Below are 19,107 nucleotides of genomic sequence, written 5' to 3'. Positions count from 1 at the left end.
CCACCAGAGAAGCCCCCGTAGTACCTTTTTATGTCATAATCATGTAAATAGGAGTATTGATTTGACCAGCAGAGCAAGGGGAAGAAGGTGGGTGAACATAGGGTCTGGTGGTTTAAGAGTTCAATCCTTTTGAATAGGAAGTCGATCGATGATGTCCGGACTGAAAAGGTATGGAAGTAAAGCTTGTCATTTAGAAATGTTGAGGCATAAATAGTGGGAGAAAAGGCTGGAAGGGCCGCCTTGGGGTGGAGGACTCCGCTAGGAACCTGGTGGTGGGTGGCTTTTCAGGCTGGGCACGTGGACTCAAGTGGCAAAAGATAAAAAATGGAAACTTGCCATGCTGCCTGAGTTGTTTTCATTTTACTTGTCATTCATTACAGATGTACTTACGTGAAGGCTAGCACAGTGTTAATCATTTAGAAATCGCTGCTGAGTGGTATCTGCTTAATTCTTACTAGTTTAACTAAATGTGTTGGAGGGAAAACAAGAGCACAGCCTTCAGAGTCAGACAGTCACCTCCTTGGGTGTGAATGATTACCTACTAGGTAGTTGGTGCTGTTTCCAGGTGCCGAGGTTAGAAAACCCGGATGCCCCCCCCCCAAACACAGCCCCACCCCCTGCCAACCTGCATCCTGTTGGAGGGATATGGGCAGTGCAGGTGAATGAGCAGGTGGTTTCCTGTTGCTGGAGGGGAAAACAAAACACCGGCAGGGTGGGGCCTGTCCTTGGGAAGGGCCCCCAGAGATGCACATTCGAGCTGGGTCCTGAAAGGGGAGACGTGACGGCTCAGGGAAGAGCAGGGGCAGAGATCGAGGTGGAGAGCCTTGAGGCAGGAGAGACCCTGGCTTGTGCCCAGGAGGGTGGTGCCCATCGCCAGATGGGTTGATGGAGGGAGCGGGGAGGAAGCGGGGGTCGTCAAGAGTTGGAATCTCTTGGAACACGAGAGTGAGTGATATGTTCTGCCTTGAGATGATTCAGAATGCTGTGGTCAGAGTGGGTCTCGGAAGGCAGGGTGGACATAGCTCCCCAGGAGCCCACCTGACCAGTGGGACAGAAGTGCTCCTGGGCTTTCCCCTCTGGGGGGCGTTCACACACACGTTTACATCCTTTTTATTTATTCTTTTTACTTGGGCGTAGCTTTTCCTGCTCTCCTTTATGCATTTATTTAGTAGTCAGGTGGCTGGTACCCAGGAAGGCTAATTAATGGCAGAGACAGCAAGCAGTAAGCATGCTGACGAGCAGCTCATACTCGCTTTATTGCTTTATTTTTTAAAATTGCTGATAATTACAATAATGTGCATGGGCATGGGTCCCAGACAGGAAGAATTATTGTCTGCAGGCAGATCTGGTGTGAGCTGATAATACAGTATTTACTTTTACATTTAAATGCTGCATAAATCATGGCAAAGATGCCTTTCTGACTTGATTTGAACTTGGAGAGGGTGGAGCTCTTTCATATTTGTGTTATTTTCATAGCTGTTTTGATGGACATTAGAAGTCAAAGTGATTTGTTACATCAAGATTGGTGTGTGAATATTGCTTGACCTAGTAAACAGTGAAATGTTTAGCAGAATAGCATATGGAAATTGCCGATTTTGTATTTTTAAATGTGCATTTCCTCTCCCTGCCCTGTGAATGTCATCCTGCCAAATTGTCTTATTTTCTATTTAGAAAGAAAGAAAGATATGGGTTATTCACGGAGGAATTTCTGCTCTTTCTTGCCATTCAGCGTCACAGAACCTTAGAAATAAAGTGCTAACTCTTTGGTTTTCATGGAATAGTAAAAGCTAAGAAAAACATTTTAGATAGATAAAGTTGTCAGCTCTTAATATTATGGAAGGAGCATTTTAAAAAAACAGACTACCCATTTATTACTGCTGCCATCCTATGAAAAACATTTTAAAGCAAAGGTAAAAAAGAAGAGAACCTTAGAATTCAGGACAGTCACTTCTTCTTATCTTTTCCCAGATAGTGTATTAAAGGAAAAAAGATCCAGTGAAATCAGTTCAGATGTCTGACATTGGCTGTTGATGTTTGTGCTTGTAACACCTTGAAGTCAGAGCATTTCAGCCAAAGCTGACATGTTAGATAGTTTCCCAACTTAACCTTGGTAAAAATCACTAAGTTGAGTGTTTATTTTAGTGAAATATTTCTATCTGAAGAATAGAATTTTTTAAAAAGAGGTGTGATTTATTGTTTCAAGTGCATGAAATATTTGAAATATGCCCCCAAATTACCTAATTTTTAATGACTGACTTAATGCCTTTAAAATAAACAAAATACTATAGAGCATCAAATCAGCCAGAAGTAAGCTTATAACTTCTGAGAATATTGCCAGGTTTGTGCTTGGATATTCAACAGAAAACTCTCCGTCATTTGTAGTATTTCTGTCATCTGTGAATCAATAAGAAAGACTTAGAATGAACATATTTAATGACTAATATTTAATCATCTGTACTTCTGGGTGTTTGTTACTTGAAATCATTTCAGCCTTTTAAGGTTTAGGAAACATGCCTACACACCTCCCGCCAACCCTGTCTAGGCTGTTTATTTAGTAGGCTCTTGGTTGCTGCCTGAGTAATACTGGCCAATGAGTGCCAAGGGGAAGACCAGGTTCACACCATGGAGATCCTCTGATGTTAATATTCATACTCCATCCTCCTGGCTTTCTGACCTCTGCAGGTAGCAGCCTTCAAAGCGTGACATATTACTGCTTTTGTTTGGAATCATGCAGATTTTTATTCAGTGAAGAAGCTGTCTTTGTTTGCAAGCCATGTTTCTCATGCATCAGGAGCTGTAGGAAAGTAGACTTCTGTCTGCCGTAGTGTGAGCCAGAGCTAATATTGTGGGTGTCATTTATTGTAATACCTAACATTTGGGTAACGCCATATTTATGTTGCCCAAAAGTGAAAACTGGGGTCAGGAGAGAAACTAAATAACCTCCGTGAGGCTACTTAGCTTGTAAGTCAAGGGGATATCCCTCAAGAAAACAGATTTAGAGAAATAACGTAGTGCCCTCGTGATCACAGCAGTGTCTCTGTAGAAAGCACAGGTTCATTTTGACCTCACTTCCATTTGGCCGGAAGCTGGACCAGAACTAGGAAGCCAGCAACCCCCCAGTGATTTTCTGGGGGGTTTTAAATGGTAAGGCAGTATTAAATTGTCATATAAACATTTGGTGACTGAATTCCCTGAAAATAAAGTGTGGAGTGTGAATGCAGGCCTCTTCAGGCGTGTCCAGATTTCAAAGGTAGAGAAGGAATGTGCAGCCTTCACCCCATTTCGTGGGTCTGGGGAGGATGACCGGTCACGTGGTGTGCCCATGACTTAAGCCCTGGTTCTCGTGGCCAGAGAAAATGACATCTTCAGGAGCCAGCCGACGATAGCGACGCTAAGGTTTGAGTCGGGTGTTGTGCTTAGTGCTTACGTGCATTCTCTTAATTTAATCCCACGACAGGCCTGAGAGGGATAGTACGTCAGTAGCCCTGTTTTACAGATAAAGAAATGTAAAGCCTGATACTAATAGCCACCAACACTTGAAGAACGCCTATGTAACAAGCACTGTTTCAAGCACTTCGCGTGTGTTAAACTCATTTAAACCTCAAAACAGCACTGTGGTGTGTAGTTACTATTGTCCTTATTTTATAGACAGGAGACTGAGGTCCAGAGAGGTTAGGGAACCTGCCAAACGTGGCACAGCCTGTCAGTGGTGGGGCTGGAACACAGTCACGGTGTGTCCACCTCGTACAGCCCGTGCTCTTCTCCGTCACATCGCGTACTTCCTCCAGGGTCAGGAGTGGAAGGAGCGGAAGGTGACGGCTGGCCGGGCCACGTCCCTGGGACCTCTGTACCCGAGGAGGTTGTTTCGTGGAATCCCTATTACAGGCAATTGGAAAGAAACACAGGAGCCTGTAAAGAACTTGTTCACTTGAGAATTTTAGATCCATAAACACTGTTCTGCCTTTTTTTTTTTTTTTACTTGAAAGTGTTTTATGTATTTCAGTAACTTCCTTTATAAAAGACTCTTAGCTCTTATCTTAGAGACACATACAGAAAGACAGACCTCTCTTAAATCTTGGTGCTTGGATCCTTCCCAGTGTAATCCAGATGGACAAATTACCATGTTCCTATAAAAAGCCTTGGAGACAGTCTAAACCATTTTCAGTCTTGGAAATGATACATCATTTATATTTTAATATTTACAGCTCTAATAAAAGCAGGGATTATTTGTATAAATTACTGCCTATGAAAATGATACCTAACAGCTGGCATACGTCAGTGGAAGAATAATGGCTGGAAGAATAATGGCCTTTTACATTCAGAGTTTTTCCGCCTAACCCTAATTCACAAGCTTCTAATTAGAATTAAGTTCAAATGTTAACAACAACAACAACAAAAAGCCAAGGATTTTCAGTTGGCGTAACGTAAACTGTCACTTTTAAGAACAGGTTTCTCGGTTTGCTGTTCAAGCTGGAAAATGCTTAACAAGAATCCTGATATTTTATTAAATAGTGTGTTGAAATGTTTGAAGTTTGGAGCTTTTTTTTTTTTTTTTTTTTGGCTGCAGTGGGTCTTCGTTGCTGCACGCGGGCTTTCTCTAGTTGCGGTGAGCAGGGGCTGCTCTTCGTGGCACTGCGCGGGCTTCTCATCGCGGTGGCTTCTCTTCTTGCAGAGCACGGGCTCTAGGCGTGCGGGCTTCAGTAGATGCAGCATGCGGGCTCAGTAGCTGCAGCTCACGGGCCCTAGAGCACGCGAGCTTCAGTAGTTGCGGTGCATGGACTCAATAGTTGTGGCTCATGGGCTCTAGAGCGCAGGCTCAGTAGTTGCGGTGCGTTGCATGGGCTTAGTTGCTTCGCGGCATGTGGGATCTTCCCGGACCAGGGCTCAAACCCGTATCCCCTGCATCGGCAGGTGGATTCTTAACCACTGTGCCACCAGGGAAGTCCTTGGAGCTTTTTTAAATTGAAAGCTTCACGCGGTACTGCTGAGGCAGATGCACTAGGGACTTCAAACTACAGTCACCCTTTGGACAGTAACAGAAGTGGAGTTTCTCATACGTTAGGTTCTGGGCAGAATTGTAATAGTCCTCCCATTGGAGATGAATCAAATGTAATATATATACGCATGGGGTTTTACTGCATTAGGGTATGTTCAGCATAAATAGTTAAGATTTTCAGGTAGGTACTGGGCCTGCTCTGATTATACTTGCTCGTCGCCCTGCCAAAGAGCGTGTCTTCTCTTTGCGGATTGAAACCGTCCAGTTACAGTGGAAATTCAGGCAAGCGATGAACAGGATTTGAAAAGATCAACACTGTTTTATTTTGAACTAATTTTAGAGTTTTTAAAGAGTTGCGAAAACACTAGAGGGAGTTCCCCTGTACCCTTAGACTGCGCCTCTCTCAGTATTAACATCTGACATAACCCTCGTGCAGTTATCAAAACTGGGAGGTTGACATTGGTACAGCAGTGTTAACGGATGCACAGGCCTTATTCAAATACTGCTCCAGTTTTCCCACCAGTGTCCTTTTCCTGTTCCAGGATCCTGTCTGCGCTCCCACGTTGCATCTGTTTCTTCTCCATAGCCTCCAGTCTGAGACAGTCCCTCGGTGTGTCTTTCCTCATCTGTCCTCTTACCACGAATTTATGGCTGCTGAGGTTGACGGCAGCGTCTCCACTGTGAAGCAATTTGTCTTCCCTTTTGTAGTCAATATATTGGGGCGATAACCTTGAAACTATGGATTTTTTTAAACTTTGATTAGCTAAATCTTAGGTGCAGGTTTGCGGACACAGACCTACGTCATTTTAATTTAGGAATCATGAAGTACCATTCAGAACTTAAACGAACAGAAGTGAATACAGGATCTTCACACCCATGAATAGATTGTCATTTTACTGACTTCTTCATTTAAAAAGGAGGGTCTTTGAGCAAGAGTCTGTGTCTTGACGTCACTCCTGTGCTGGTGGTGAGTAGGTGCTACACGTTCAGTGCTCTCATGGGAGCTGGAGCCGTGCCGCCCTGCTCCTCGGCGGTACGTGGACCACAGGAGCACTTCCTGTCGCAGGAAACAGACACCCTCAGGATTAGAATAAAGCCCTCCTCTTTGGAGGATACTCCCTCCATGGCAGGCACTTTCACAGAGCCTGCAGCCAAATTGGAATCTGGGGCAGTAGCTTTAGTGAGGAAGGAAGTAATGGATTAACTGTTTGCTTTGGATTGGGAGGCTTTGTGAAGGGAGGTGGGGCTGAGGTGGGCCCAGGAGTTGCTTCTCTTGAGGTGATGATTAAAGGCCCTGTTTGAAGTTAGGTTCAGATTTATGTTTGTTTCTATTTATTTATTGCTTTAAAGCCATTTCAGGTTTTCAACCAAGTTACTAGAAGCACTTTTTACCAAGTTGAATTTCCATCCTTGGGTAGCTGAGTCAAATTAATAAAATGGAATTTCTTATTAAGAATGAATTATTAAGTAAAATGGAAGTGCTGGGCTAGGAAAGCAGTTGATGCAATTTGTTTTCAGAACCTTAAAAATGCTGCAGTGTGCATAGATCAAGGGCTGGCCGCAGTGCCCACGCACAGGGCGTTATTTTCTTTCGTAGAGGATTTCAGGTTCACAGGATATCAGAAGTGCTGACTTGGCAACGAAATCCCATTTGTAACATGTTAGGTTAGGAAACAGATTGATTTATACGTTGATGTAATGGGTCAAGGCACAGTGTGTGCCTCAGAAAATGGAGAGCACATTAAATAAGAGCATTTTCAAAGGAAAGAAGCACAAACATTACAGGAAAAAGCGGTCCTGTTATACCTTAGGTAAGGTTGGGGTATGTTTGATTAGTTGATCCCTAGACGTGGTCCGCAGAGGCTTTTTATATTACAGATGATACCTTCTTGAGAGTCTCTGATGACCACAGGGATTAATCTTTCTGAACTCAGAAATGAATCACGGCAGCCTATGAGCTGTCTGGACTGGCTCCAGTTGCCCTCCTTTTCCTTGGTGGTAACCCATGTGAGGCGTTCTGGCTGCCAGGCTGCCTCTTCCTGCTGCTCTAACCTCTGGTATTTTAGATCCTCCGTAGGGAAGGCACTGTTGACCATCTCCGCACAAAGATCAAGTGCACTTACCACCGATGTATTGACCTCAGTGGTTGACCCGTAAACTGAGCATTCGTACACTTGGAACTCTTGTGGCCTTTCAGCCAACAGCCATAGCGAGCCACACGTGGACTGTCATCTTCAATGTGACAAGCGACTGCTTGCACAGTTCTGACCGTGCCCCGGCTGTGGCCTGGGTGAGCTCATGTAATTGACTGATGCTGTTTCTTACCTGTATTCATTTCTGGAATTAAAGAGGCAAATGCCTCCCTCCCCCGCCCCTGTACTTCCGAAAGATTAGATACCACCCTGACATCCTATTTAATGTTAAAATATACCAGTCCATAGAGAGAATTTGGAAAGGATCGCTCAGCATCTTTCACGTTTAACTGTGGTAGTTCATTTATAGCCGGTTTAGGAAATACTTTCCTTCTAACCTGTAGATTTGGCTTTCTTGCTTACATATTTATCATGTCTTCCTGGATTTTCTTTGTTCGTTTCTGTCTGAGCTTTTGAAGAGTAGGAAGGAAGGAATTTGCTGGAACACTGGTTTTGGTGCACAGAGCATCCCTGGGGTTTGCTTGCCTTTGTCTCTGTATGTACCACTTATGTACTGTGTGCCCGTTTCCCTCTGTATCATAACCCAAGTTTCTAGCCTTAATCCTCGGATATGGCTCCCAGAAGAAGAATGGCCAGTAGAAGAGGCATTTTTGCGCACATCTCCAGCTCAGTGTGAGAATTAAGTGCCTTTGTCGTGTGCATCTTTATACCTTTTAATGATCTGTTTGAATTAAACGCCATTAAGGTACTACCTATACCTTCTTTCCACAGATACCTTTAAATGTTTTTTCTTTCTTTGGGGGAGACAGGACTTCACACCAGTCTGTAGCTTCATATGCAGTTATTGTGAACGCACAGGATCTGTCTTCTACTTTAACAGATGATTATTCATCACAGTGGGGTGACAGTCTATTCTACTTAATAAAGTTGCTGACTGTTCTCCTCGTTGGATTTAATTGAGGTGTTTTTCAACCCTGATTGATCTTGGCGACATTTTAGATCCAGATTAGCTTTCTCCCAGCTATCCAGCAAGTGTTCGTGCTTCCTTCTCTCACGCTACTGGAAAGCAGGCTAATTTTAATAAGCTCCTAAGCAAAACGTGTAGGTGGTAAATTTGTCCTAGAAGAAGATCGGGATGTATTTCAGAATCAAACGTAGGCTCCTAATTGGAAGGACCATTCATGTCTGTGTAACCAGTCCATCAGCACAAATACAGGAGACTTGCCTGGAAAGCACACAGTTTTCCATATATTTTAAAAGTCAGGGAATTCCCTGGCGGTCCAGTGGTTTAGGACTCTGTGCTTTCACTGCCAAAGGCGTGGGTTTGATCCCTGGTCGGGGAACTAAGGTCCCACAAGCTGCAGGGTACGGCAAAAAAAAAAAAAAAAGTCAAATCTACTTTTTCTTGTTAATATAGGAAAACCATTTAATACTAATGCTCTTTGCTCTTTTTGAAAAGATCATAATAGGCCAGAGAGTCTAACCCGACCCCTCAAGTTTTAACATTTTAAAAAGATGTTTAATTTTGGTTTTGAAAGAACTTACGCATTAGGAGAGACCACAGAACTTTACTGTGAATGTAGCCATCAGTATTGGTACATCTTTAGATGCAGGGATGCCTGTGTTTTTTCTGGTGCACGAAGAGCCTTACTGTCATCAAACCTAAATGTTTTCTCACCTGTAATTTGTGAGCTATTGATGGCTACGAATAGTTGATTTTTTTCTTAACACGAGATAAAATTGTTCATGGAAATCCCTTTTAGTGTTCTCTTTCCACACACAACACCATTGCGTGTTGAGTTACGCAAGCCATGCTGCCTCTTGGTCACCCCCCAGCCATCGTCACCCAGTCTTGCCTGCCTTGCTGTCTCCCGGTGCTGCCTTACCCAAGTTACTGTCATCTCTCCAGCTCCCTGAGCCATCCCCCTGCCTACAGAGAACATCAGAGCTGCATTTGAAAAATATTAACTCTGTACTTAGAACCCTCAGCACTCCATCCTTTCTTGGTCTACAGACCATCCAGTCTTGACCATGTGTGCCGCCCACCCTTCCCTTAGACCCTCCACAGACTCACAGTCTACATTCTCCCCCAACGGGGATGGCCAGAGCTACTCCGGTGTCACAGTTCAGGAAGCTTCCCCATCACCTCCTACCCAAGCCGAAGTCACATTCCCTTTTTGTTTTGTATGCTCCTTCAGCTCTGTGTTCTTTTCCTTCGTAAGACATCTGGGAATCTTTTTGTGTGAGAATTGACTCTTGAACTAGACCATAAGCCCCAAGAGGGGCTTCCCTGGTGGCGCAGTGGTTGAGGGTCTGCCTGCCGATGCAGGGGACGCGGGTTCGGGCCCTGGTCTGGGAGGATCCCACGTGCCGCGGAGCGGCTGGGCCCGTGTGCCGCAGCTGCTGGGCCTGCGCGTCTGGAGCTTGTGCTCCGCGGCGTGGGGGGGGCCGCAATAGTGGGGGGCCCGCGGGCCCGCGCGCCGCGGTGGGGAGTGGCCCCTGCTTGCCGCGGCTGGGGAGGGCCCTCGCACGGAGGCGGGGACCCACACAGCCAAAAATAAATTAATTAATTAATTAATAAAAAAAAAAAAAAGAAAAGTAGGTAAACATTTAAAAAAAAAAAAAAAAGCCCCAAGAGGGCAGGGGCCATAACCTTTTGCTCATCCTTGTGTCCTGAGCATTTAGCACGTTGCTGTGCAAAAATAGTAGTTGCTCAATAAAATTTTGTCGTGTAAGTGAATTGAGTAAAATTGCTGGAACTCTCGCCGTTCTATACTTTTGTGCTTTGGTGTATTAAGGAATGGAAAGTGGGTTTGCTTGTATTAGAGGGGACTGCAGGTGGATTATGTGTTCCCAAGTCAGAAGTATCTACATGGGGAGCGGTGGTTGCAGTTCCCACACACACTTCTCTCTGATTATATATGTCCAAAGGTCATTTTTTATTCTGGCTGAGTTCCTGGGAAGAGGATTTGTTTATGAAGAAAAAATAGTAAGTAATGAAGATTTTTTTTTTTTTTTTAATGAAGATTTTTTAAAAGGTCAGTTCTACTGTCACAAACCGCTAAGTGACTCTCCCTCCGTGCCAGCCTCTTGGGAGTTAACCTGGAATTTATTTTCCCTTCGATAGGCCCTCGCAGCCAACGCCGGAACAGGGTTTGCTGTTGCTGAGCCTCAGATTGCAATGTTTTGTGGAAAGCTAAATATGCACGTGAACATTCAGACTGGGAAATGGGAACCTGACCCAACAGGCACTCAGAGCTGCTTCGGAACAAAAGAAGAAGTTCTCCAGTACTGTCAGGAGGTAAGCGTGCTGCCAGAAACTTAAACGTTTCTGGGTCACGTTTGAACCTGTTTACTTTAGAAATAGGTGCTCTGTCATTCTGCTGTTTTGACCTAAGACCAAGCTGGTAACGATGGGGGCAGCAGGCTTTTGTTCTGAGTGTGCCCTTGGCCTGGGTGTGCTGTGAGCTCTCTGTCCTTTCTGGACGGAATCCTGCAGAAGCTTGGCAGGGCCTTAGAAGTGCAGCCTGGTTCCCTTGGCTTCCCACGTGTTATGGGAAGTTGTGAAACAAGCCCAGTGTCACGTGTGTGCTTGTGTTTTGCACTTGCTGGTAGAAGCCACCAGTATCATAAGGGATTATCTCATGTCTGATTCAACAGACTTTTTGGGTCAACGCTTGACGTAGAAAAGGGTATGAGATGTTTTAATTTCTTACCAAAACTAGCCTTTGGGGTCAGGGTTGGAATATTATTCTGTAATTTCATTAACACACACTTCCATAGACTTGCCTCTTAAATGTTTTAGTTCTTGAACTCAGCTATTTACACACACCCTACAAGTGGACTTGATACCTAATAGACTTGTTCGGGGCTGCACGCTTGCTGCTTGTGTAGGTCTTTTTTCAAAGAGAATGTGTTAGAAGTGGTCCAGAATCTACCTGTCAAAAGAAAGCTAACAGTTACGGTATCTCTTGACTTGATTAGTGCCGTTGGGACCAGGCAGCAGGGGGACTTCAGATTTACGTGGGGCTATGGGGAAGCTGAGCACACAGACACTCGTCCTGGCTCACCAGCGAGCGTTCATCTTTTATGGACAAAGTCAGCCTACGGTGTGTGTTTCCTCTTCCCTTGCAGATGTATCCAGAACTACAGATCACAAACGTGATGGAGGCAAACCAGCCAGTCAGCGTGGACAACTGGTGCCGGAGAGACAAGAAGCAGTGCAAGACTCACATCGTGATCCCCTTCAAGTGTCTTGGTGAGCGTCCTGGAGCACCTCTGGGTTACTTCTCAGGAAGGCGGGGTCCCCAGTTTTACATTTCATCTTCTCCTGGCTCACAGTGAGATGTCGTCATCTGTTAAGAAGCCAAGGGCTGCAGGAGTTTATTGGGGGACTGTCTCTTTTGAGTACTCAATGGCTTTCTGGTGTCGATAGGTGACTTGTCTTTGATGGTCACTAACTCCACCTCTCCCATCATGGGCGTCCTCTGTTTTTTCAGGATGAGCCTTTTCCTCACCCCTGAGTAAGCGTGCTGCCCTCAGAGTGGTCCAGCTTCGTTCACACTTGAGAGTTTGAAATTACTGTTTATAGTCCTGGTATCGATAGTACCGAAGCAGCCGAGGGGTGGTCTTTTGTTCCCCTTACTTTGCCCTACACACATTTTGCAAGCACCGAAATCCTGTGTTGTTAGCCAGACCAACCAAACCTGTGGCAGTTTCCAGAGGCCGAGGAAGTGAGTCGTAGCTGCCTGTAGACAGTCAGGGATGCGTCGGCCAGGCCCTGTGCCACCTAACTTACCGAAGGGTCAGCTGATAAGGGTGTTTATGATTCTGTGTGTTTCTGTTAGCAGTCAGACCTAACTCAAGTGCAGCCGTAACGTTTTATTACCGAGAAGTAGAGTCGCTGCTCCAAATGCCCTTTTAGTGAATGTGCTCATCCTGACCACTGATCATTGACACATCTGAGTTACGTTCGCGCGTCTGTTGCCTGGCTGATTCAGGAACAGATTTGGTCGTAGAAACTTAAAAGGGCGAAACGATCAATTTTAGATGATCTGTGATAGGACTGACATAGATAGAGCACTAACATAGCCTGGGTAGTTCTGCGGATGTATTTAATTTTAACCATTAACTTAACCTGTTCCCCTCCCTCCTTCATTAAAACCTTTCTGGGACTTCCCTGGTGGCGCAGTGGTTAAGAATCCGCCTGCCAATGCAGGGGACACGGGTTCGAGCCCTGGTCTGGGAAGATCCCACATGCCGCGGAGCAAGTAAGCCCGTGCGCCACAACTGCTGAGCCTGCGCTCTAGAGCCCGCAAGCCACAACTACTGAGCCCGTGAGCCACAACTACCGAGCCTGCGTGCCACAATTACTGAAGCCCACGTGCCTAGAGCCCATGCTCCGCAACAAGAGAAGCCACTGCAATAAGTCCGCGCACCACAACGAAGAGTAGCCCCCACTCGCCGCAACTAGAGAAAGCCCGCGCGCAGCAACGAAGACCCAATGCAGCCAAAAATAAATAAATAACTAAATTTATTTAAAAACAACAACAAAAAAAACCTTTCCTAACATGGAACTCATTGCTTTTCTCATTCTCACATGTAGCAAAGTAACAGGAAGAGGCAGCACCTGAATAACAGTATTTACCATAGCAGTTACTTTGTTTTAAAAGTATTGAGTACGGGGAAAAGAGGACACGGTGTGTGCTTAACACCATTTACTTAAAACTGAGCCCCATGCAGTAGTGTGAGGCTTGTGAATGGTTTTGTGTGGTGTGGTTTAAAGATGTTCTTTCATTCCCTTTGGCTGTAAGAAATCTCTGAGTATGAGGTTTCATTCATTCTCTGTAAAATTCTCAAACTTAAGAGAGTACCCTTGAATATTCGTACACGATAGATAGTACCTAGCAATCATTTTCTTCCTTTTGCACTGTCATTACCAGAGGCTTTGTGGCCTGGTCTCCCCCATCCTGCATGTTGTCACTTGTTGGCTCCACTACCCACCCAGGAGTCTGAGCTGAAGACCTGGGAGACCTGTTTCTCCCCACACCCAGCCAGTTCTCAAGGCAGCCTGATTTTTACCTCTTAAATATGGCTTATAACCATGGTTCCCAAACTGTGCACAAAGGCACCCCAGGGCACTGGGGATATTTTTGCTTTTCAAGGAAAACGTGTCAGACATTGTGAACGAGCTGGAGGCGCTCACAGTTTCAGCATCAGCTCATCCCGTTCCTTTCGATGACCTCATGTCTCTGTGGGACTGCTTCTCAGTGGTTTCTGTGAGGAAAAGCCAGCATCGCACCAGAATTGCTGAAGAAATGGGGGTGATGGTGCTGAGTGTACGGCCGTGCAGGAGGAGTTGTGCAGTGCCCAGCAGGCACAAGGTGTCAGACACAGGTGCTTTTTACTACGTTGTCATCCTGACTACTTTACTTTTCGGCACCCTTTTGGCCTGGGGGGTGCTGTGAAAAACTTACTGGGACACCCAGAGTACCGTGACTGGGGAAACTTTGGGAGCCTCCGGCTGGTCCGTCCGAGTCCCCTGCTCTAGCTCATGTGCGAACCGCTTCTGCGCGTGTCTCAGTTCTGTTCAGTCCATCGCCCTCGCTGATCCAAAATGAAGACTGGACTGTCTCTCCTGCACATAAAACCCTTCAGTAGCTCCTCTTCACCTAAAAGACCAGGTGTAAGCGCCTTAGCACAGTTTGGAAACTGCATGGTGTGGCCCTTGCTTAGCTCTGCTCTGTCCTCCCCGCCTCCGCTCCGTCCTCCCCGCCCCCGCTCCGTGCTCCCCGCCCCTTCACCGTCCTCCCCGCCCCTGCCTCGTGCTCCCCGCTCCGTGCTCCCAGCCCCCGCCCCGTCCTCCCCGCTCCGTGCTCCCCGCCCCCGCTCCGTGCTCCCCGCCCCCGCTCCGTGCTCCCACCACAGCACGTCCATCTCGTGGCTCCTGCCACATGCAGTCCAGCTCCCACTGGAGTGACTTTATGTAGTCACTTTGCTTGGCGAGTTCTCCTTTTTGCACTCATCTCAGGGACACCTCCTTTAAAGGAAGCCTTTCCTGCTGCTCTAACTTCTGTCTTGACGTCCAGGTTTCTCAGCTCCTCTTTGTTGCCGCCGGTGCCCCATCACCCTGCACGATGCCGGTCTGTTGATGTGTCTTTCTCCAGTTACACTCTGAGCACCTTGGGAGGAGGGACACGGCTTTAGTCTTCTCTGTCCCCGCAGTCAAGACGGTACCTGGAACTAGGATGCTGTCTGTTGATTACAAGACCACTACCATAGCTGGTGCACAGCGAAAATGTTCTTTTCTAAATGTCACAGTTTGAGTTTTTCAGTGCCAGAGAACCAGATGATGCATGATATTGTCATTAACTAGATGCATAAAACAATTTGACCATAAACCTTTCAATACCTTCTTTGCATTGTGGTCACTGAATAATGCATAATACAGTCTTCAGTGTTAGTAAATTCACACAGTTATTGTGTTTACAGCAGCATCCATTTGGACAACTTCTTAACCAGGAAGGAGAGCTACCTGTTGATATTTTTAAATAAATAAAACAGTTGCCTGAGCCTAAGCTAGTAGGGGACCAGGTGACTGGAGTTTAAGGGAGGTTAGGAAAAAAGTACTGCCAATTCCTTGTCATCACTTGAGAAGCAGAAGATTGTAATGTCTCTCTGTCCCCGTTCCCACCCCTTTAGAGTCCCCAGGCACTGGGTAATTATCAGCACCACTTTCTTTTTACCATAGGCTCCTTAGAAAGCCTTTTGGTTCTAGTCTTTCAGGGTTACTTTTGCCTTTTTAACTTAAAAATGATACGGGACTTCCCTGGCAGTCTGGTGGCTAAGATGCCACGCTTCCATTGCAGGGGGCGTGGGTTCGATCCCTGGTCAGGAAACTAAGATCCCGCATGCCATGCGGCATGGCCAAAAATAGGAAAAAAAAAAATTAAAAATAATAACAGTTTTAAAATAATTTCAAGTTTACAGAATGGTTGCAAAAATAGTACAAAGAGCTTCCATTAAATCCTTTCCTCAGATTTCAGATTTTCCAAGTGTTAACATTCGATTAATACGGTAAAATTAATCTTACCACTTGTATCTCCCCCCAGGTTTTGTTTTTTTTTAAATCATTTAAGTTGCAGACATGGTATCCTGTTATCCCTTAATACTTCCTTGTATATTTTTTATAAACGAGGACATTCTGCCATATAACTATAGTACAGCTGTCAAAATCAGGAAATTATCATTGATATAATATCTAATCTACAGACCCTGTTCAAGTTTCACCTGTTGTTCCAACAACACCAGGATCTAATTCATTGTTTCAACGTTGCATTTAGTTCTCTCTGTAGCCTTTCCTTGTCTTTCTTAACTTTGGATTTTAGAGTACAGGCCAGTGGCTTTGTAGAATGCAATTTGGGTCTGTCTTAGGATCCTTTTGATTTGTGCGTTTTTGAGGGCACTGTCACAGAAGTGTTCTTCTCTCTGAATCATCTTAGGAATTGCATGATGTCACTTTGTTTCATGACCGGTGATAACTTTTATCACCTGGCTAAGATGGTGTCTGCATTCATTTATTCATTTCATTATGGACTCAGTGTCCAGATTTGTCCAGTGGGACCCCCCCCCCCTTCATGCTGACTCCTGTGTCTTTTTGCTATGTCCCTATTATTCTTTGAAAGCTTCCTTACTTTCTGGTACAAAAAGATGCTCATCCTGTGTTCCCTACCCAACCCCTGGAGTCAGCCATTTCTCCAAGAAGAAATGGTTTTATTTAGTGGGGAATGGTATTTAGAAACCAAAATCTGGGTATTAGGTGTGCTTACTGCTATTATGCTGTTATTGCTTCTAGGCCCGCTCAGCAGACAGACCTAGGAAGTATATTTATATACACATATTCATGCCCATATAAATCTATATTTCTATACATGTGGATATTAAAAGCAGTGAGCTCATATTGATACCTCCAATTCCATTATCCTCAGTATATTTATTTGCTCAGTAGTCCCTGTAAATAATCAGTCTCTCTGCTTCTTAAAAACAGATTTGTTGAGATATATTTCACATACTATATAATTCATCCATTTTAAAGTGTACTGTTGAATGGTTTATGGTATATTCACTGAGTTACACAACCATACACAATTCTTTTAACATACAAACTACTAAAAATTAATCCAGTAAAAAGCAAGCATCCTATATATTTTATTCCCCAGAAATAACCACAGTGAGTCCTTTTATACGTGTTAAGGTGAATACCACGTGTTGCAGTAAAGAGATGGTCATAGTGTGCTTAGCTTCAGCCCTGAAACCCCCTTTAAGATATTACTGCCCAGCAAACCCAAAGCACAGGCAGGCCAAAGGGCAAGGAGATGGGAAAACAGGCTATGTCTAATTGGTCAGGTACCCGTACTAATTGGTTTGGTTGATCCAGGGGCGTTATGGATGTCCTCAGACACTGTTTTTGTTTGCCATTGTTTTGCTAGCTTTAGGGGAAGGACGTGTCTTGATTAGCACTCTTGAAGGCCGTTTGAGAATGAATTTAGGTAACGGGTAGTGTTGGCATCAGGCCTGGTGTCTCGCTGTCTGTAGACATCTGTGCACCTGTCACTCAGTTCTGCCCTATTTTGGGAGCATGCTTGACCACCCACCAGTGTGACTCTTTTCACTGATATTCAGTATATTTGGTGAGAAGTTATACTTCAACCTTGCCTCTCAAAATGAGTCCTATATCTTATGTTATTACGAATTGCCTGTTTATCCATAAGATTTTATCTAAATAAATAGGATGATCTGAGTGGGACAGAGTTGGTGAACTGTGAAGAAGCAAAGCTGCTGGTATTTGGGGGGAAGGAGTTAGTCATCTCTGACATTTATATATAGACTGGCTCCTGCATCAAAAGAAGAGAGCTTTGTGAGCCCATGACTGTTTCTGTTGTTGGTAATTTCTGGAAGGAGATTTGGATGGGGAGTATTACTGTGGTGAAGACTGCCAGGAAGGGTCTTGTTCTCAGAAGCTTTGAGGTGGGGCCCGGAGTGAGCTTGGAGCTTACTTGTCCGCTGCAGGTGTCTGTCCGCAAGTCGTCTTCCGCCTTTGAGTTCCTGACAGCCCGTCAGCAGTTCCCCCTGTTCCCGCTGTGGACCCTTGTGCAAGGTTTATGTTTCTGTTCATGACGATCGTTCAGGCTCTTTAACTTCTCAGAGCCCTATTTACCTCCAAGACGTCTGCTAAGGGTGGCTGCCAGACCTCTCAAAAACTCACGTTGGGTGGTCAGGTTAATTTTCTTGGTTTTCTCTCATTACAGCAGGCTTTCTCCCCGCTGCTTACAGCTTCCAAGGGCCCCGTAAATGACATGGTCTTCCTGTTTGCAACCAGAGAGTACTGTTTTTATTGGCTGCGCTGTGCGGCTTGTGGGATTTTAGTTCCCCAACCAGGGATGGAACCTGGGCCCTCGGCAGTGAGAGCACAGAGTCCTAACCACTGGACCGCCAGGGAAGTCCCAACCGCAGAGTACTTTTGCAGTAGGTTTATTTATACATATGAGTGTTGGTATCGAGGGGCTTCCCCAAGTGGGTGAGCAGCCTTTGTTACTTTGAAAGGAATTTTATTAACTCTGAAAAAGCTCTAAGACCTGATGGCTGCCATGGCCCTGCTGGTGGGAGGTGGTATGAAAGAGAAACAGTATCACAGGGAATGAGTGGAGACTGAAGATAAATCATAAATGCAGCTTAAATGAAAGCCTATAGTTTAGATTTTGCTAAATTGCCGTGTTCATTGACCAGCTTATTGCCTTGAATAGTAAAAACAATATAGGTTTCCAGTGACTTAGGGAATTGGGGGCACCGTCTATTGTACTCCAACGGGTTAAATTGAGAATTGTTACAACCTTAGATAAACTTTTAAAGTGAGACCAAACCATCTTCAGTGTTTTTCTGTAAAACAGAGTAATACTGATTTGCTTAGGTCAGTCTTTTTCCTAGAAGTTTCTGATAATTATTTGTATCAAAGGCAAAAAGTAGCAGTGAAATGACAGAACTGATGCTGGGATTGAAATGTGTTCCTCTTTTAATTTACATGTTTATAAAGTTTTTGTTTTTGTTTTAAATAAAAGAAATTGGGAAAAAGGAAAGCAAAAACAATCCTTTCCAGTTTCTGCACTCCATTAACCATATTAACATTTTGGTGTATAGACAAGACTTTTTTTCTTTGGATACACATGGAAATGTGTGTGCTTTTAAATGCTTTTTTTTTTTTTTTCCTAAATTGGATCATGCTAAATATGCTTTCCTGTTTAGTGCTTTTTAAAAAAGTTGACATTTATTGAACATCTATTAGGTGCCACTCTTAGGGATGCATACATCTTTTGAGTCTGTCTTTTTAAACAGATTTAGCCTTAAGGAGTTAACCAGGCTTAAGGAGAGGTTAGGGATATCGGGTGTGTTTATTCCTTTGCTTATTTGTTTAATGATTGTTAAAATTATTAAACCGTCATGGAAATGGAAATGTTTCCATGTTATATACAGATATTTAACCATGTTTCTTATAACCCCATGGTATTCCATTAAGTACCATTATTTAACTAATTCCCTGTTGAGGAACATTTAGGTTGGTTCTGTTTTTGGTTTTTTTTTTTAATAAATTTATTTTATTTTTGGCTGTGTTGAGTCTTCGTTGCTGCAAGCAGCCTTTCTCTAGTTGTGGCGAGTGGGCTTCTAATTGTGGTGGCTTCTCTTGTTGTGGAGCACGGGCTCTAGGCACGTGGGCTCAGTAGTTGTGGTTCACGGGCTCTAGAGCGCAGGGTCAGTAGTTGTAGCTCACGGGCTTAGTTGCTCCGCGGCATGTGGGATCTTCCTGGGCCAGGGCTTGAATCCGTGTCCCCTGCATTCGCAGGCGGATTCTTAACCACTGCGCCACCAGGGAAGCCCTGGTTCTGGTTTTTATTTATTTATTTATTT

At 44.7% G+C, this 19,107-nt stretch overlaps 1 protein-coding gene across 3 annotated transcripts in view; it reads left to right on the top strand.

Moving 5' to 3' along the window:
• The window catches only part of APLP2 (amyloid beta precursor like protein 2), a 70,195-nt gene that overhangs the window by 23,658 nt on the left and 27,430 nt on the right, over positions 1 to 19,107 (top strand). For all 3 annotated transcript variants that reach the window (XM_068555852.1, XM_068555853.1, XM_068555851.1), the window contains exons 2-3: positions 10,277 to 10,450; positions 11,284 to 11,407. In XM_068555852.1, the coding sequence (XP_068411953.1) occupies positions 10,277 to 10,450; positions 11,284 to 11,407 (298 nt within the window). The remainder of the gene's footprint in view (positions 1 to 10,276; positions 10,451 to 11,283; positions 11,408 to 19,107) is intronic.

Source organism: Eschrichtius robustus, chromosome 11 (assembly GCF_028021215.1).
Source record: "Eschrichtius robustus isolate mEscRob2 chromosome 11, mEscRob2.pri, whole genome shotgun sequence".
NCBI lineage: Eukaryota > Metazoa > Chordata > Mammalia > Artiodactyla > Eschrichtiidae > Eschrichtius > Eschrichtius robustus.
The sequence above is the reverse complement of the archived record's forward strand: the minus strand, read 5'-3'. Positions and strand labels throughout refer to the sequence as shown.